General features: G+C 42.2%; 2 protein-coding genes across 4 annotated transcripts; both read left to right on the top strand.

Annotated features, from left to right (window-relative positions):
• Window positions 1-771: 771 nt before the first annotated feature.
• cidea (cell death inducing DFFA like effector a) lies at window positions 772-6,105 on the top strand. The gene is made up of 5 exons (XM_071923506.2): window positions 772-839; window positions 2,255-2,396; window positions 3,234-3,386; window positions 4,572-4,744; window positions 6,003-6,105. The coding sequence occupies exons 1-5, from the start codon at window positions 772-774 to the stop codon at window positions 6,103-6,105; spliced, it is 639 nt and encodes a 212-aa protein (XP_071779607.2).
• Window positions 6,106-10,203: 4,098 nt separating this feature from the next.
• tubb6 (tubulin, beta 6 class V) lies at window positions 10,204-18,651 on the top strand. Of its 3 annotated transcripts, none has more exons than XM_071923498.2 (6): window positions 10,204-10,260; window positions 12,815-12,923; window positions 13,805-13,915; window positions 14,808-14,923; window positions 16,802-16,930; window positions 17,632-18,651. In XM_071923498.2, exons 1-6 carry the CDS (start codon window positions 10,204-10,206, stop codon window positions 18,448-18,450), a joined length of 1,341 nt encoding a protein of 446 aa, XP_071779599.1. In that variant the 3' UTR covers window positions 18,451-18,651. The 3 variants fall into 3 exon arrangements, with proteins under 3 accessions (XP_071779599.1, XP_071779598.1, XP_071779603.1); XM_071923497.2 differs by having other exon boundaries at window positions 12,815-12,947; XM_071923502.2 differs by lacking the exons at window positions 12,815-12,923; window positions 13,805-13,915; window positions 14,808-14,923.
• The last annotated feature ends 1,759 nt before the right edge of the window (window positions 18,652-20,410 follow it).

Here is a 20,410-nt window from a genome sequence, read left to right as displayed (position 1 = left end):
CTTCTCTGCACTGAATGTGATCTGTGATGCACATGCTGTAATGTGTAAATCCTGTATTGTGTAATTGTCTTGTATTGTGTCAGCTCCACTAAACCAGGAGCCAGGTCAAACTGCTTGTGCACCTCCTGAGTGAATTCAAGTTTCTGATTCTGACAGGAGTATTTAGGATGAATTAACTGGAATTTATTTTGTTATTTAAGGGCTTTTAGCAGGAGAAAGTTACAAAAAAATGATATTCAACTAAACTGTTTTGACCATAACTTGTGAGACCGTGACTCCAGATGAGTTTGCTCAATGCTTTAAGAGGAGAGAGAATGGGAGAGAAATAGAAGAGACATGCAAACGTCCTAATGAAGAGAAAGAAGGAAAGAAAGAGAAGGAGAGGGAGGTGGAGACCAAGAAAGTTTCATCCAATTTTCACTCTAACTCTGATATTGGTGGAAAAAAACCCCAACACAAATCTAAATGTAAAAACAACAGGAAAACACATTGCAAATATCTGTTATTTTGGTGAGGCTGAAGCCCATTTTAAGGCCGATTTGGGAAGACATCCCATTGGTTCTCGTCCCTGATTAGTGGCCAATCAAGAGTCGACAGTGTTAATAAAGTTTTGGTTCACACAGGAGCAGTGTGTGTGGTTCAGGTTCACCTCCAGCAGCAGCAGTGACCAGGCGGGGACCGGAGCTGGGAGAAACCGGTATCTGTACCCAGACACGAGACAGTTTATCTTTCCTCCGATTAATCAATTAAGATTGATCAATTAACTCGACCATGGCGCCGCTGTCTCTCCAGTCCGGTGTGGAATACGCCAAAACTCTGCTGCCGGAGACTCTGCTGAGGTGGGTGAGGAAAACTTCTGTTATCCAGCAGGAATATATATTTTTTGTATATCAGTCAGAAGCTTTTTTCAGAATATTTCTACCAGGAGTAAAGTTAAAGCTTTAGATTTTATGGTGGCCATCTTAACTAAAAATCACTAATACTGGGTCTGTGGTAGCCTACTCCATAGTGAGTTTATAGGGACCTTATGGTACTTTATGTAGACCTATATTTATTGATTACCCATCACTATAATATTCCTATAGGGATTTAGGTTATAGTGTGTCTGTGACAGTGAGTTTACAGCGATCTCATCTTCTTAAAGCTATTTTTTTTATATAGTTTTACTGGGACATTGTTACTGTATCCTTCAAAACTTCATTATAGGATGACATTTTATTTTTTTTTGTATAAGTGCCATGCGTAATTTGACACTCCAATTAGGCACGAATGGTTTGTTGTTTTTAGTGAATGGAAGAAACCTGCGTGTATCATCCCAGAAAGTTTTAATTAAAGAGTTTTTTTTTATGTTTCCACCTTAGCCAAGCCTTTCACCAGCTGTCCTGCCTCTGCAACTCATCGGAAATGTACAAAAAAGGTAGAAATGGAGGCTAAATGCATCGCGGTTTATCCATAGTTAGAGACTTTTCGTTTGCACTACATATGCTTTTGTCTCAGTTTGGTCTTATCGCTGTTTGGTCGTATGGTTGGCGATGAGACTGGTTGTTGTGCACGAGTCTTTTGGTGGTTTTTGTGGTTTTTATCGTGTGTTTCTGTTGTAAACCCTGTCTGCAAACCAAACTTGACATTACAGGACACAACATTTGAATTCAATTGTTATTGTCTCAGCCTCTGGCACGGCAGTGGGAATGGGACTAAAACCCTCCAACACTGAAACCATCTGAATGAACTTGATCTGACCAAAGTCCAGCTCTAAGCTCTGCAGCATTTGGAACAATTACTTTTTGTCTGACCTGAAAACGCTTGTACAGTTTCATAACGATAGATAGTTGCACAGAAAACTACTCTGAAATATGGGAACTGTTAACATGTTGTTTGGCAGGTCAATCTCAGTCCATCACCTCCTGTTGCATCTTTTTTCTCAGCACTTGTCAGCTGATAACAGTGGTTCAATATTGGGGTTGTGATGGCAGCTCTTTCCTGGGAAAAATCCTCTGCCGTTTGTTTGGAATCAACAGAAGAAGAAGAACTGGGTAGTTAGCATGAGCAGTGATAGCCACCATGGCTGAACAGACAGAGAAAAGAGAAACTCAAACTGCTGCAACAGAAAATCCAAGCTCCGCCCACACTGTTTGATTGACATGTGATCTGTGGGGAGAGCAGAGCAGAAACACCACAGTGAGGCTGAGGGACAAAGATGGAGACAACCTGACCTCCTGTTTCACCTCTGACTCCTCCCCTCTGCCCTCTGCAGGTCGGTCTCCTCGGTCCAGTCGTCTCTCTCTCATCACTTCCTGTCCTCGGCTCCGCCTCCTCGCTGCTTTAAGGTTTGCACCCACAGCAGGAAGAGACGCCGCAGCCTGGTGGCGTCCTCTATGGACCAACTGCTGGAGCAGGTACAGGAACGGCTTCCCATCACGGGGGGCTGAGTCCAAACCTTTAGCTTCACATGACATGCAGGTTCAACATTTTCACAAAATTTTGTCTCATGGTAAAATCCCCTATTAAAACAGCTTTGAAAACAATTGAACTGATATGAGAAAGATATTAGTTTCTCAAAGCGATGCAGGCAGCAGCTATGGACGACTACATTTTAAGTTTAATTTTCAACTTTGGTCAACAGTCTCAAAATGTTTGCTGGCCATACAAATCTACCTATGATACCTACCTATACCTACCTGTGATTGAAATGGGAGGCAATGATGACAATCTCAACTACAGCATATCATATAAAATAACCAGTTTCTGAAATGTAATGTCAGTGCTTCCATGCAGCGTTTTGGAATGGACCAGAAAACCATTCGGGAATTCCTAAAACATTTCTTTCAGAGAAAAACCCAAAGGGAACTCTGCTGGAACGTTCCTGTTAGGTTTGGAGAGCGTTCCTATAACTATGCTAACATTAAAAGAACATTAAGGGAACGTTCCCATTTTGTACCAAATGGGAACATTCTATTTCCGTTAAGAAAACTTTCCTGGGAAACGGTGTGGGAACGTTACTTTGCAACCTAATGGGAATGTTCTCCTAACCTTAGAAAAACGTGGCAATCTATTGGAGTGGAAATGAACCATAAACCTGGTTGCTACTTCTAAACTAAATCTCATTTAGGGGGATGGGGGGTTTGAAAGGAGATGTAGTGTGTGAGGATCAAAGCTGGAACCTTTTGAGGATTTATTCTACTCTGAAACCAGTTTCTAAACCCCAGGCTGAGTGGTTTGTCCTCCCTGTCCAGGCGGCGCGGGTGTTCCTGCTGTCCTGCCGGGTCCTGACTGTGGTGCTGGAGGAGGACGGGACGCTGGTGGACTCCGAGCCGTTCTTCCGGTCTCTGCCCAGCAACACGGCGCTCATGGTGCTGGAGCAGGGCGAGGTGTGGACGCACGGCAAGGTGAGGAGGAGCTGAGGTCAAATACACAGGGGGGGAGGGAACTAATAAAGGAACTGAGAAGCTTTTTTTGTCTACGTTTTGAGTATTTTTTTTTAAATCACTAGTTTTACTTAATTACATTTTGACTGAAATATTGTGCTTCGCTACATTTGAAATCGCATCCAGAGGACAGATTGTTTTTTTTTTTGGCTGTATGTAAGAAACGCATCACAAACTGGACAGTTGTATATCGACCAGTTTTAGAAGAGTAATCTGGTTTTACTTTATGGACTCAATTAAAACAACCTAGTAGACCTTTAGAATTGCAAGGAAAAATCACATGTAACAACGTTCTTTTACATATAAAAATAAAAAGTAACTCAGTAACTTTAACTCTGAGTGCATTTTAAACTAGAACATGAGCTCAGTAGATCACAGACCTCCTCCATGTGCAACAACACCCAGCAAGGAAGTTGTGCACCTTTTGGTGATAAGCCACGCCCCCTTTTGGCCAATCCACATGAAACGTTAACCAGTTCTTCCTTGGCCCATAACCAACCTTCATACCAAATTTTGTGCGAATCCGTGCCCAACGTTTTGAGGTATCCTGCTAACAGACAGACGGACGGACAAACACACAGACGCAGGTGAAAACACGACCTCCTTGGTGGAGGTAATGAGCTACTTTTACTTGAGTAGATTTTTACACCTGTAATTTTGAATGAAAATTTCAGCAAAGTAACCATACCTTTACGTTTTCATTTCAAAGGCTTTTGCACCTTTAGCTGCAGGCACACTAAAGAACAAATTATCAGGGTAATTTAAGATTAAAATAAAACTTTATTCACAGAGTGAATAGTATCAGAACTAGAAGAAATTATTTTTTCTTCCTCTCTGGAGTCAGTTTGGTGTTTGACAGGCAGATTTTGACAGACAGTCTATGAACTGTGAAGCTCTTTCTCCACTTCTGCCACTAGAGGGCAGCACTGTCACACATTATGGTCTCAGCTCATCATAACACATTACACTGTAAGGTTGAGACCTTCCTGACTGAAATCGTGTGTGTGTGTGTGTGTTAGGAGCAGTTAGTGCAGTTTTAAAATATACTACTCCACCTAAGATAATTACTACTAATTGCTTAGATAATTAAGAGCATCACAAACAGACGATTTAATATTCGTGTGTTTTTAATGTGAATCATGTCAGAGCTTCCCGAGCTTCCGGCAGCCTAAGAAGAATGGGATTGCCAAACTGACCTTTGACCTCTACAAGCTGCACCCTAAAGACTTCCTGGGCTGCCTCACCATCAGGGCCACGCTGTATGAGATGTACACACTGTCCTACGACTTCAGATGCACCAGGGCCAAGCACATCCTCAGGTGAGGAGACCTGTTCATTATGTCATCGATACCCACTCTGAACCTGTTTTCTGTCACAAACTCTGACTCAGACTAATGATACTCAGGGAAATGTCTGATTCTCATTCACACAATCAAACAAATTGCTTGGTCAAAAATAAATTCTGGTGATTCTCTCCTTCATGCTCTCACCAGCTCACATTATTCAGTCAAACAAACAATTCCCAAATCATTTGCACATGGAAAGTCAATTTATTTAAAGGGGCAATAAGTAATCCATGAACGTTATTGACATCTATTGGTGACCAGTAGGAACTGCAACAACACTGATAGAACTAATCTCCCTCCCTTCCTGTACCGCGGAGCTACGGTGGCCTGTAATTGACAAACAGTAGTCACAGTTTCATATTATAGCAATGGCAATCAATTTTCTCCACAAGCAGTAAGCTAATATGAGCAGAGATCCAACAGAAACGCCTGGAGAGCCGATATCTCACCATTGGACTCGAGTCACATGACTTGGACTCAAGTCAGTTTCAATAGCTTGAGACTTGACTTGATGCATGAAGAGAAGACTTGAGACTTGACTTGACTTGGGTTCTGGTGACTTGGGACTCGACTCTGACTTGTACTTTGATGACTTGAAAAGGTTTCTAAAGTCTTGACTTGAGATCTTGTGTTTGTGTAAATGACTTAGATTGAAAGTGATGAGATTTGTTCCAGCGGACGACTGAATTTAAATTCTGTTTTCTGAATTTGTATGGAATGATTGAATTTATTGAAGTTGAAACTGATTATAGAAATCAAACTCATGATGCTCTTACCAAGTTTTTATCCTATTAAAACCATATTGCATTGAAAAGTCCTAGATATTTAGTTTTCTTTAAGATATTAAATTGATACTGGACTCTTGATTTGTTCTGACTTGACTTGCTGTTCTACATTTAGACTTGAGACTTGACATTAATGACATGGACTTGCCTTGGTAATCTACATTTAGACTTGGGACTTGTGCCTCAAGACTTGAGACTGACTTGGGACTTGAACAAAGTTGACTTGGTCACACCTCTGGTTTTGAAAGCCAGATCTCAGCAGCAGGTGAAGTAATCTTTAGTCATTTGTATTGATCCAACTTCCTGCTGATACGTCATGGTTGTTTTAATCCATAGGCTAGTACAAATCATACTTACTGCCCCTTAAAACATGCAGCGGCGTTCTTTTTCTACCTGCTCTACACTGAACAGACACGAGACTTTTCCCTCTCCACCTCCTCTGTCAGGTCGGTGCTGCGCTGCCTCACCTGCATCACCAGACTGACGGGTCAGCTGCTGCTCTACACATCCTCATCCATCCTGCAGCTCACTGGAGACGACCGCTGCTAGCTCAGTGTGCGTTCATAGGTGCTGAACATGTGTGAAATTGTGAAATTTATTTACAGCCTTTTTGCAATGGCAGAACTGAATTCAACTGTCCATTAGAGTTTTACAGCCATCTTGCAAACATAAATTCAGTCCATCAGGAGGATGATTGTGTGTGATTGTGTGTGTGTGTGTGTGTGTGTGTGTGTAAAAACTGAATTCAGCTAGTCATGAAATACATTTAGAGGCTTTTTGCTTTGATATAAAATAGTTGAATTCTCTGTTTATTTACTGTACACAGAATAGTTCAAAGGCTTTTTTTTATTGAATGATCTTCCTCTTGTCCAGATTTTGATTCTCCAGTCTGTTTTTTTTTAATCGGGCCATCTGAATATCCCTATTGTGTGTGTGTGTGTGGTTTTATAAACTGTAGTGGTGGGAGGAAAGTATTTCTGAAATGTTGCGGGTCAAGACGTTTCAACTGTTGAGACAGATTTTCTGGATGTTTTAGCTTTGAACGGCTTCATTATTGTGTGTGTGTGTGTGTGTGTGTGTGTGTGTGTGTGTGTGTGTGGAGAAACTACTTGGGAATCGTCCATGGTGGTGAAAATGTGATTGTAAGTCAAATTTATAAATAAAGATTTGTTTTCTAAAAGTCTGAGTTCTCTGTATCTCTTGGTGCTTTGTTTTCAGTGCTTCTTGAAAGTGTTTCTTCTTCTATTAAATTAATTGAATTTGTTGTTTTTGTGACCAAATTTTTTGTATTACTTTGTTTTCATATTCATAAGACGAGGATGAACAAAAAGGACAAATTGTCAGCAGCATAATGCTTATATCACCCCACAACTGCTTATATTTTATTTTATTGTTTTACTTTTTATTTATTTCTGTGCTTGTATTCTGTTTTCTTTTTCCCTGTTGAATCCTTTCACATTCACTGCTTCAATGATCTAATTTCCCCGGAGGAATCTCAGTATCATCCTATATTAAAGTCACAATGAAGCAGCATTTTGAGAGCATCTTTTCTTCCTTGATGTGATGTATTTCCTGTTGAAACAGGATGTTGGGGGCGGGACTTAATGCAGGGCGGGATCTCTCAAAAGTGTAAACCAATGGGAGATCAGTTAGGGAGAGAAAGGCAGTTTGATTGGATGGGAGGGGCGGGACTGTTCTAAAATCTGTGATGTTTTATTGGTTGGAATTTGTATTTACGCCTCCTGGTACACGATGATGTCACAACTAAAGATTTTCTGTTTTCCAGGAAGTAAGAGTAATGATATTTTGATATAGAAATACAATAAAATAACTTTTTTGACTTTTTTTTTTTTTGCATAAACTGTCAAATATGGATAGTTAGAATGAGCTAAAAAGGCGAAAGTAATTTTTCATGTCAGTGTGACTTTAACTCATCTGCCGCTCAACTGACCTTATATTTTTAAATCTATTTTCTATAACTGAGGTAAAGATTCAAGAAGCTGCAGCTGGTTCTCAGCAGGATAAACAAGAAGCCCTTCACTCTGGACAGCGAGCAGCCGAGCAGCAGAGCCTTCAGTGGTAAATCATCTTGTGTTTTGTGGCCGACGTCTCCATGTAAACTGAACCTGAGCTGCAGGCTCTGACCTCAGCAGCTGAGCTCCATGTCCGCCGCTCGCTCCCTCCTCTCCTGCCATGCTTCCTTCTTCACTTCTCTCGCTCCCTCCTCTCCTGCCATGCTTCCTTCTTCACTTCTCTCGCTCCCTCCTCTCCTGCCATGCTTCCTTCTTCACTTCTCTCGCTCCCTCCTCTCCTGCCATGCTTCCTTCTTCACTTCTCTCGCTCCCTCCGTGCTTCCTTCTTCACTTCTCTCACTCCCTCCGTGCTTCCTTCTTCACTTCTCTCACTCCCTCCTCTCCTGCCATGCTTCCTTCTTCACTTCTCTCGCTCCCTCCGTGCTTCCTTCTTCACTTCTCTCACTCCCTCCGTGCTTCCTTCTTCACTTCTCTCACTCCCTCCTCTCCTGCCATGCTTCCTTCTTCACTTCTCTCACTCCCTCCGTGCTTCCTTCTTCACTTCTCTCGCTCCCTCCTCTCCCTCCATGCTTCCTTCTTCACTTCTCTCACTCCCTCCGTGCTTCCTTCTTCACTTCTCTCGCTCCCTCCTCTCCCTCCATGCTTCCTTCTTCACTTCTCTCACTCCCTCCTCTCCTGCCATGCCTCCTTCACTTCTCTCGCTCCCTCCGTGCTTCCTTCTTCACTTCTCTCGCTCCCTCCTCTCCTGCCATGCTTCTTCTTCACTTCTCTCGCTCCCTCCGTGCTTCCTTCTTCACTTCTCTCGCTCCCTCCGTGCTTCTTTCTTCACTTCTCTCACTCCCTCCTCTCCTGCCATGCCTCCTTCACTTCTCTCGCTCCCTCCGTGCTTCCTTCTTCACTTCTCTCGCTCCCTCCTCTCCTGCCATGCTTCTTCTTCACTTCTCTCACTCCCTCCGTGCTTCCTTCTTCACTTCTCTCGCTCCCTCCTCTCCCTCCTCTCCCTCCATGCCTCCTTCTTCACTTCTCTCACTCCCTCCTCTCCCTCCGTGCTTCCTTCTTCACTTCTCTCGCTCCCTCCTCTCCCTCCGTGCCTCCTTCTTCACTTCTCTCACTCCCTCCATGCTTCCTTCTTCACTTCTCTCACTCCCTCCTCTCCCTCCATGCTTCCTTCTTCACTTCTCTCACTCCCTCCGTGCTTCCTTCTTCACTTCTCTCACTCCCTCCTCTCCCTCCGTGCTTCCTTCTTCACTTCTCTTGCTCCCTCCTCTCCCGCGATGCTTCCTTCTTCACTTCTCTCACTCCCTCCTCTCCCTCCTCTCCCTCCATGCTTCCTTCTTCACTTCTCTCGCTCCCTCCTCTCCCTCCTCTCCCTCCATGCTTCCTTCTTCACTTCTCTCGCTCCCTCCTCTCCCTCAGTGCTTCCTTCTTCACTTCTCTCGCTCCCTCCTCTCCCTCCGTGCTTCCTTCTTCACTTCTCTCGCTCCCTCCTCTCCCTCAGTGCTTCCTTGTTCACTTCTCTCGCTCCCTCCTCTCCCTCCATGCTTCCTTCTTCACTTCTCTCGCTCCCTCCTCTCCTGCCATGCTTCCTTCTTCACTTCTCTCGCTCCCTCCTCTCCCTCCGTGCTTCCTTCACTTCTCTCGCTCCCTCCTCTCCCTCCATGCTTCCTTCTTCACTTCTCTCACTCCCTCCTCTCCCTCCTCTCCCTCCATGCCTCCTTCTTCACTTCTCTCGCTCCCTCCTCTCCCTCCGTGCTTCCTTCTTCACTTCTCTCGCTCCCTCCTCTCCCTCCATGCTTCCTTCTTCACTTCTCTCATGCAAGTTGATATGTGTGAGCTTGTTAACACTGGTCACACTTTTATTTTGTATTTTTTTTAACCACTTTTATTTTGAATGTGGTTTCCTATTTATTTACTTCTATATGTTTAGTAGGCCTATTCTTGTTTTTATACAGATTTTCTTTTAATCTACTTCCTACATATTTTACTTTTCATGTATTTTATGCACTTATAAACGACTTTGTAAACTCTGTTTTTAGAAAATGTGTTTTTAGATAATTCTATATGCTATATATTTTTTCTTATTTCATACATGTATTTTAATTGTTAAACTTTTCCTTTAAATGTTTCCTATTTTTTAATCTCCTTATGTATTTTACTATTCTTGTTTTTAATCCTCATTGCAAAGCCCACTGCACTGTTTTTAGATACAGTAAGTGCTACTTATGTTATTTTTTTTATTTTCTTTTAGGTATTTATTTTATTGTAGCCAATTGTATTTTGAACATTATTATTTTTGTTGTTGTTGTTGTTGTTGTTGTTGTTGTTGTTGTTATTATTATTATTATTATTATTATTGCCACTACAGCTCTTTTGTATGACAGAGAAAGGGAAGTGGACTAGGAGTTAAGGTGAAGGGAGACAAACTGGGTTTTGGAACGGGACGGATCCCATGGGTGCCCTCAGGGCGTGGTCGCGTGAACGCGCTTCAGAGGAGCAGATGAACTCGGCGCGCGTTCGTGCGATCAGTCAGATCAGAAGTGGGACGCACGCTCGCATCCAGCAGTCAAAAAAAAAAACTTTGATCACAACCAGAGAAGGAAAAGAAAGCAGAAAGATGAGGGAGATAGTTCACATCCAGGCCGGACAGTGCGGGAACCAGATCGGGACCAAGGTACAGAAGCTTCTGCTTTATCTGTTTCTGGAATATTTCTCATCTGAAACTGAAAAAGTTTCTGCGAAGAAGTATAGAAGACGACAGGAACGAGTTTGTCATTCCTTCCCTAGAGAAAAATCCCCATACTCACTAGGCTATAATATTACCATAATATTCCTATAGACACTGTTTTACTTCATTCGAGACTTTATAGTGACTTTAGAGTACTTGATGGTATTTTGATCACCTGTGGTATCACTGTAATATTCCTATGATATTCCTATATGGACTGTGGTGTGTCTGTGGTACTGAATAGTGAGTTAATACTGACCATGTAATAATTTTTACTTTCTATAAAAGTAGAAGACGCAGAAACGAGTTTCTCATGCCTTCCCCAGCGAAAAATCCCTGTAGGCCTACTTACTATAATATTCTTATAATACTCCTATATAGACTGTTATAGTGGTATTTTATCTTCTATGGTAGCACTATAATATTACTATAGGGACGTATAGTGTGTCTATGGTATTCAATAGTGAGTTTATAGTAGGCTACTTTAAGGTATTTTATCTCCTATGGTGTCACTATAACATTCTATAATATTCTTATAATATTCCATAGGGAATATAGTACTTTATCGCCTATGGTATCTCTATAATATTCCTATAGGGACTTGTACTTTTGATGTGTTTTGTTGTATAGGCTCCTTTTCAAATTTAGCACATTTATCATAGGATTACTGTAGCCCTTTTTGTAAGGTTTCTACTGAGAACTTCAATAAGTGAACAGGGTGTTTGAATGAATTAACCAACTGACTCCCTCCTCCTCCATGCCAGTGCCCTGTAATAACCTTCTAACGGCGCTGTGAACTCTGTACCACTGTGAGACTATTCAAGGAATCTGGGCTGGGGATGACGCTCTGCCGCTTTAAAGAAACACACAGCGACTTTACTGGAAGTTTTAAGTCCCAGAAGTCATATCAGATGCTGCAGAAGGAGAAGGGCACAGTGTCGGCCTGCGCGATCAAAACTGATATGAAAGAGAAAGTGAGACAGAAATGAGAGAGGAAATGGGAGAGAAAAGAGCCAAGTCAGCAGCAACTGGCAGAGAAAGAGAGACAAGAAGAAGTGAGGTGGGATAGCAGCAGTGACACAGCGATTTATGCCAAGATTACAAAGTAGGTTGGAGCCTATATAAAAGTGCAAAAATAGCCATATAACATTTTAGAAGTATGCACATTTATGACATTAAATCCCATCTAATCTAACATCTTGCAGATTGGAGTTTTAGTTGGACAAACACCAGACAGCAAACTAATAGCGAATCAACAGAGAATCAATGTTAATGTATCAACAATAGGGATGGGACAATATATCGAAATTCAATATATCGCAATACAAAAATGTGACAATAGGTATTGTGGGTCAGACAAATGAATCGCGATATTAGCTCCATGTTATTCTGCTGGAGTAATCATCACAGTTTCACAAGCTCTCTATCCAAATGATATTATTGTCACTTTGTAATGACATTTTTAAATTGTTGTTTACATTATAGGCTAGAAAGATTTGTGTCTCAGAAATAAACAGAATTCTGCACAGTCAGACTTTGTTGTCGTTGAACTTTTATTTATGACATCATAGCTATTGAATCGTGAACCCCATATCGCGTTTCATATCGTGAGATAAGCAGATTGTCTAATCAGCAACTAACACTGAATCATTGAATCATCGTTTGCACCCTGAAATAATGCTGATGCAACATTGAAAATGGATTGACAACACACAAAAATCAGTGTTATTTCTATTCAAATTCAATCATTGATTCAGCATCAAATCAACATCTAAACAATATAGAATGAACCTGCTTTTCTGTGGTGAAGGCAGAGCAAGAGGAGGTGAAGTGCAGCACAAATAGTAATAAAAAAATAAAAGGTTTAAAAGAGTTATTCATGAAATCAGTGTTTTATCAGATGGTGTAGGCTGAGAGAGAGAGAGAGAGAGAGAGAGAGAGAGAGAGAGAGAGAGAGAGAGAGAGAGAAGGAGGGAGAAAGATGTGTTGCAGCAAAGTTCATGCGTCACATTTAGGGCTGCAACTAACGATTATTATCATTATTGATTAATCTACCGATTATTGTTTTTGATTAATTGATTAATTATTTAGTCTATAAAATGTAAAAAGTAATGACAAATGCTCATCACAAGTTCCCAGAGCCCAAAGTGATTCTTCAGATTTCTTCCTCAGGTATTGATTTAATAATGAGATGAAACAGAGAAAAGCAGCAAATCTTAGTGTTTATGAAACTGCAACCAGCAAATATTTGGTATTTTTGCTTGATAAATGACAAAATTATAATCGATCAATTTTCCGTCCATCAACTAATCGATTAATCGACTAATCGTTTCAGCGCTAGTCACATTTAAACCTGTAATGTCAGAGGCAGAGAACAGTCTAATGGTTCAGTACCAGCTGTCGCCTGCTGAGTCACCAGGACCGCCGTTATCAGGAGTGTTTTAAACTGTCTTCTTCTTCTTCTCCTTCTTCTTCTTCTCCTGCTGCTGTGACTCATCAGTTTTGGGAAGTGATCAGTGACGAACACGGCATCGACCCCGCTGGGAACTATGTTGGTGATTCAGCTCTACAGCTGGACCGGGTCAACGTGTACTACAACGAGGCGTCCTGTAAGTACAATACACTCAGAAGGTGTGTGTGTGTGTGTGTGTGTGTGTGTGTGAGTCACTACTATGAGTCACACACGTCCCCCAAATGACTTGCCTTGTGATGCCTTAGTTTTCCTTTCCATTTGAAAAGAAATCACCTAAATTAAATCACGTGGTACGTTCTGCACACACAGCCAACAGGAAGCATGTTAATGTGTCAGATGCTGTCAGTCAGCTTTCATTCCATTTAATTCCATTTATGTCTCTATAAGCTCATGGCATGTTCTAGAGCCAGTGTATTTAGACCAGTGGAAATTAGCCTTTTCGTTTCAACATGGTTTAACACTGAGGCCCACAGTCCCAAGTCAGTCTCAAGTCTAAATGTAGATTACCAAGTCAAGTCTAAGTCAAGTCAATCTATATCTTTATTCTGTCTAAACATTGGCTTAAAGAAAGATATGTATTTTTGCATTAAGGCTACAAGTGTGCAGCAACTCTTTTCACAAAATGTTTAACTATTGACCACGGAGGTGTTTTGATTTAAGGTCATGCAATGCTAAAAATGGAATTTAGGTGTATTTTGAGCGTTATAAACATGTTAAAATAATGCAGTGTAGTATTTACAGTGTATGGCACCATGTTGAAGTGATGTCAGATAAATGGATCTTGCCCAAGTCTTCTACTTGTAATTCCGACCTGAAGAGCCACTCCACTGCATTTTCCAACATCTATGGAACACAGCATGAAGTTATGGGATTAGACACAGGGTCTTCAATGAGGTTAAAATTAGAGTTAAGGTGACGACTGGATTTGTAATGAACATTTTAGGTGAAAATTTTGACAGTTCCCAGTGTTGCAGGTTGAACCAGGAAGTAACGACCCTTCTCTGTTTGTTTGTGCAGCACATAAATACGTCCCCCGGGCGGTGCTGGTGGACCTGGAACCAGGAACCATGGACAGCGTTCGCTCAGGAGCCTTTGGACAACTCTTCAGACCGGACAACTTCATCTTTGGTAAACAGATTGGATGATGCTCTAACCTGATATTCTTTGTCACGGTCTTTAAACTGTTATCTGTACTGAGTTTTCATTTAAGTCCTGCAAAAACTTTGTCGGAGGGTTAGAGTTAGACTAAGACAAGCTTGTTGGTATTCCTATTGATGCCTATGCATTTTTGACATTTTAGGAAATAATGTCAATAGTCGGTCATGAGCCATTTCCTGTATGAGGGGGATTGTGTCAGCTTTCAGAAATTAATGTCAAAATCAGAGACACAAGATTTCCGTAGCTCACTTACAATGAATACCAATCCTCTTGTCCTAAGATGGTAAGTAAATCAAAGTGTTTGCTTGCCAAAAATGTATGAAAAGAAATCCCCTGCTTATAATGAAGTAACGTGATGTCAATGCAATGATATGAGAATACGATGATTACAATTGAAAAGGTAAATGATACTTTCCAGCGTGTTGTCTGTGCAGTAAACAGACTGAAACGGCTCCAACGTTTGTTTTATAAACTGATGTCTCACTGGGAAAAGAAGCAGGGAGGCTAGGGATCTGCTTTATCTCTCTCTCTCTGTCTTACACACACACACACACACACACACACACACACACACACACACACACACAAATCATATCAAACAGCAGGTATTCTGTCCTCTTGTATTCCCTAGCTGATAAATGGGTCACCAATGGCATGTGCGTGTTGGAGGGGCATTAACAGTGTAATGTAACTTAGCATGTGTATGTCTTTGTTAGTGTGTGTGTGTGTGTGTATGTGTGTGTGTGTGTATGCGTGTGTGTGCTCTCGCATGCACATCCCAGCATATGTGCGTGGGTCAGGGATCTCAGCCATATTAGATTTCACAGATGGATGTGCTTCTTCTTCTTCTTCTCGTCTGCAGGCCAGACAGGTGCTGGGAACAACTGGGCCAAAGGTCACTACACAGAGGGGGCGGAGCTAGTGGACTCAGTGCTGGACGTAGTGAGGAAGGAGTGTGAGCACTGCGACTGCCTCCAGGTAAAGATATGCAGATTGGAGTTTCAGTTATAAAAACGTTTCTCGGAGGCAGAGCTAAGGCCGGTGTTTTTTAATGCATTGCTTACCGTCAACAAATCCTATGAAAATAACAAAATCAACAATGTGTTAGCTCTACTCCCGTTACTTTCTGACCTCCCACGTACCGTTTTTAGCCGTCAACGCGGAAGTAATTGGTTCCAATTGTGAGCTAAAAACCTTTAAATACAGCTCACAAAGACATAGTTTCAATTTTAAAAATCGCTAACTGTTACCATGAAAAGTCAGGCTGTTGTAGTTATTACCAAATCAAATTCAAATGGGAACAAATTCTTCATTACGCCGGGGACTATTTTCTGTGCTACGGAACTACTTTCCTGAGATGGAAAACGTGTTTACAGCCGGCTTATTAAGTTGTTTGAGGAAAAAGTCGGCCGGCCCGGTGCATCGTGATGATGAAATATGCTGCAGAGCAGCAGCATGGCTCTGTGACGGGTTTTTAATCGTTTTTTAATACAATGGAGTTCTATGGCTGCTGGGACATGAGGCTGCACTGGGCACCGGCTACATGGACGAGACTTGTTAGCAAAACAAAATCATTGCTGACTTTGTTATTTTCATAGGATTTGTTGACGGTAAGCAATGCATTAAAAAACACCGGCCTTATCCTTAAACCTAAGTGGGCGGAGCCTAAGAACCACAGTTTTTTGGAGCACAAGTCAACCTCTACCTGGGTCTCTAATGCAAGCAAAGACTCTGTTGAATTTCTCTACTCATTTCAGACAAAATGGGATGGAGAAAACAATAAAGGTTGGCTAATCAAAATCGTGCATGATACAATCAAACACAGTTGCTAACGCTTGATATAGAAGACTGTTCCCATAGCCTGTAGGCAGACATGGCAAAACATCACTACCTTTCAATAATTACTGTAAGCACAACTTCCACAGCGCCTTTACAAAGGTGCTGCGGAAAACTAAATCTGGCGCATGTAGTGACGTAATCCACCTGTGACAAGATTTCAAAGCAAATCCAGCCAATCAAAGCAGAGCAGAAATGGCAAAGGCAGATGTGAAAATTCCCCAGACCTCAATGAGACTAAGCACAAGTTAGCTAACTGGCAAGCTTGAATGGCAAAGAAGGAACTCTAGTCAAAATAAACCAAAAAATATAAATGACAATGACTTCTCTTTGTTATTTATTCATGACCCTGACATTCGTGATGTTGAAGGTCAGCAGCTAGCTAACTAGCTAGATAGCTACAGGCTAGTATGGCTAGTTTGAACTTGAAGGTCAGCAGCTAGCTAACTAGCTAACCTAGATAACTTAGTATGACTGATTTTTTCAGTTAGTAGCAGAGTGCTAGGCTTCATAATATTAGCTTCCTCCTCTCTTACCTCTTGTCTTTTTCACTGAGCTTCAGTCTAATTTTACTTAGCCAGAAAATCTGCAGATCTTTGGCTCCGCCCACTGAGGTTTAACTCAACCAATCAGATTGTTTGCGACTCCAGAGCAGCTCTGCCTCTGAGAAATGTTTGTAGAACTAAAACTACAATCTGCTAAAGATATTCTGTTAGATTATTGCTGCTTCCAGGTTCAAAATCAACTTCAAGTCTTTAAAGCCCCTAAATGGGAGATTTGGTTTACAGCAAAGCAACAAAACAACAGATAACAACAAGAAACAAGATAAAATACAGAAGCGTCGATAAGTTGTACTTCCTCTAGTTTCACCAAACGATTGCACTAGTGACATTCTGGGGACAAATCTCATCAAATCGATCAAATCGACCTACCTGCCATCTTCCTCATCATTGTCTGCTGTCTAATAACACAGAAATGTCTTGTACCAAATGAAAAACTCTCTACTTGTGTCTTTTCCAGGGTTTCCAGCTGACTCACTCTCTGGGTGGGGGCACCGGCTCCGGCATGGGCACCCTGCTGATCAGCAAGATCCGAGAGGAATACCCAGACCGGATCATGAACACCTTCAGCGTCATGCCCTCCCCTAAGGTACCAACAGGATGGATAGATGGATGGAAACTTTCATATAGTTTCATTAGATCTTCTTTCCCTTGCTGTCTCTCCTCTCTCTCTTCACCTCTTTGTTGATCTCTTTCCTCTTGCTTTCTTTGATCCTCTGATCACATTGTCGCTCATCCTTTTTTCCTCTTCTCTGTCTTTTACCCTTTCCACCTGTCTAATATCCTTCTCCATCCATCTCTCTGCCTTCGCTCTCCCCCAAATCCCTTTTCCATCCTTCCACTCACATGTCCATCTTCTACCATTTTTTCTCTTATTACCCCTTATTTCATCTCCACCCACTGATCTCTTTCACTCCTTCCTTTTGTCTTTCTTTGCTTTTCCCCATTCCTCTCTGCATCTCATCTCTCCCCTTCTTCAGGCAGCCTTTTAAAACCTTCCCACCTCATGCTGTATTACACCTTTTAACCTTAATTCCTAATCATGATCACAGTTGCAAGATTGAGCATATGTGCGAGAAAAGAAAAGGTTCTCATAACAAACAAATTTCCAAAGATTCAAAAAATTCTGGAATCGAACAGCCCTACTTATGGCAATATTTATGACAGCAAAAAGTTGGAAATTGACCATTGATTTGACCACACTGTCTTTCGCCTCTCCCTCTCTCCTCTTCCTCACTTCTCTGTCTCCCCCACTTCTCTCCTCATCCCTCCTTCTTTCCATCCCTCCAGGTATCGGACACCGTGGTGGAGCCGTACAACGCCACGCTGTCCGTCCACCAGCTGGTTGAAAACACAGACGAGACCTACTGCATCGACAACGAGGCGCTGTACGACATCTGCTTCCGCACGCTCAAACTGACCACGCCCACCTACGGCGACCTCAACCACCTGGTCTCCGCCACCATGAGCGGGGTGACGACCTCGCTCCGCTTCCCCGGCCAGCTCAACGCCGATCTTCGCAAGCTGGCCGTCAACATGGTGCCTTTCCCCCGTCTCCACTTCTTCATGCCCGGGTTCGCTCCTCTGACGGCGCGGGGCAGCCAGCAGTACCGCGCCCTGACCGTCCCCGAGCTCACGCAGCAGATGTTCGACGCCAGGAACATGATGGCGGCGTGCGACCCTCGCCACGGCCGCTACCTGACCGTCGCCACGGTCTTCCGCGGGCCCATGTCCATGAAGGAGGTGGACGAGCAGATGCTGAACGTCCAGAACAAGAACAGCAGCTACTTCGTGGAGTGGATCCCCAACAACGTCAAGGTGGCCGTCTGCGACATCGCTCCCCGGGGGCTCAAGATGGCCGCCACCTTCATCGGCAACAGCACGGCCATCCAGGAGCTGTTCAAACGGATCTCGGAGCAGTTCTCGGCCATGTTCCGCCGCAAGGCCTTCCTGCACTGGTTCACGGGCGAGGGCATGGACGAGATGGAGTTCACGGAGGCGGAGAGCAACATGAACGACCTGGTGTCCGAGTACCAGCAGTACCAGGAGGCCACCGCCAACGACGGGGAGGAGAACTTTGAGGACGAGGAGGAGGAGATCAACGAGTAAGGAGGCAGAATGTTGCTATTGGTAAACCGCTGGCCAGATCACTGATGGTAGAGTTATGATAGAACGTCACTAAAAGAACTACAATAGAACAGTGGTGAGATCTAGACAGGACAAGGCTTTCATTTCAAAACACCGTAGATTCATTCTGCAAAAACATTGTTTCCTGATGTTCATCGCGCAATATGTTCACACTCTTGAAAATGTTTCTATTTTGCAAGTAAAGGGAACAAAGTTGCTTGTAACTTCAACAATATTCAATAGAAGTTTTTACTTTAATGCAAGCGACTATGGTGGGAATCTCATTTTTTTGGAATGAAACTCTTCACCTGTAGAACATCAAGAAGTATGAGAAAAGAGTAAATTGACAGAAAACTGGTAGGATTTTTGGTAAAACTTATGAAGATGATATGATTTATCCGGATAAATTTGATGAAACCTCTGGACCCAGAGCCACAGATAGGGAGAGATTGGCGAAGTTGGAGCTAGAAATATGACGCGTAAATTGCTGCAATTATAAAACTATTCCCTCCATGGCGTTGGTTTAGTGAAATGCCCAATATTGGACCACAACTGTGGAAATAACATGGCTGCCAATGCAAACGTCAATGACTGCACACTATCTACTGTATCTATGGCTCTGGGCAGAACAAGCTTATAACGTTCCTTGAACAATATTAGGAAAATGTCAATGGTTGGATTTCATATCAGTTTTACAAATACAGTGTTAAAAGACTAAGGCAACATTACATTGACCAACAAGGCAAAAGTTTGGTAGCACAGTTACTGCAAATTCCCCCAAAAATGGCAAGAATTTAAAACATTTCAGGAACATTCATAGACTTTAAAGAAGAGTGGTATCTTGTTGCAAGAATTCAGCAACATTTAAATAGATTTAATAGACAGAAGTAGCTAATAATTAAAGTTAAATGACTAAATATGTGTATTAGTCGTCATATAACTGCCTTGACATACACAGGATGCTTAAATTTGAAAGTCAAAAGAGAGTTTAGTATCTTTGTGTTGGCTACACATCCTAAGACACAGATACATGATACTCCTTTTTAGTTGACCACACCACTTATTGCAAAATGAGACACTTTTTTGTACTGCATTGTGTTTGAGTGTTTTGTTTTCAAACTGTGATTTTTATATGTGTGCAGGTCTGGAGTGGCTGGAGAGTGGTTGAAATAAAAGCTTATTCCAAGGCCTTAAAATGTACTATGTGTCTGCTGTGTTCATGTGTATTGGATTTGTGCATCGTATTGTATGTCGTGTGCCATTTAATCTGTCACTGGTTTATTTACGTGTCATATGTGATACATGATTTGTTCGTCACGTTGCAGCTATATGAAACATCGGAGGTCCCCACTAGCCAGGTTTCTATAGGTATTTATCCTGGTTTAATAGTTATCATTACTTATCAGGTCCTGTGTTTTGGTGAATGTCTGCTATATCTAAGACACTAAACCCTACCTGCTCTGCCCTGCTGTGATTGGTTCTTGGGGTGCGATCACACCTACAGTTTATTTTCTTTGGCTCAAACTATAGTTGAAAAGTTGACTTTGTTGCATTCTTGTATTTGGTTCGTTAAGGTTCACACTGACCAATTACAAGTCAACTAGGGCTTGTAATTGGTCAGTGTGAACCTTGTAAACAAAAGTCACGTGACTCACAAGCAGCTTGTTTATTGGACAGAATTTTGGTCACCGTGTCATCCTGAGATTTTGGCGGCAGTTTGGATCGAAACAAATTCCAGTTGCTGTAACTTTATCTAACATGATGGACTTGTCTGTCTCTTCTTCTCTGGTGTTCAAACCAGTTCAGAACACATGAAGAAACAGCTGACTATGAGCATCAGTCCAGACTTCATTTTGTTCTGCTATGGCTTTCCAAGCATCCGTCTCCTTCTACCCATAATCCCTTGTGTTGTGGGGTTGTTTTCCTGTAGTCGGTTGCATTG

This window comes from Centroberyx gerrardi, chromosome 22 (genome assembly GCF_048128805.1).
Source record: "Centroberyx gerrardi isolate f3 chromosome 22, fCenGer3.hap1.cur.20231027, whole genome shotgun sequence".
NCBI lineage: Eukaryota > Metazoa > Chordata > Actinopteri > Beryciformes > Berycidae > Centroberyx > Centroberyx gerrardi.
The sequence above is the reverse complement of the archived record's forward strand: the minus strand, read 5'-3'. Positions and strand labels throughout refer to the sequence as shown.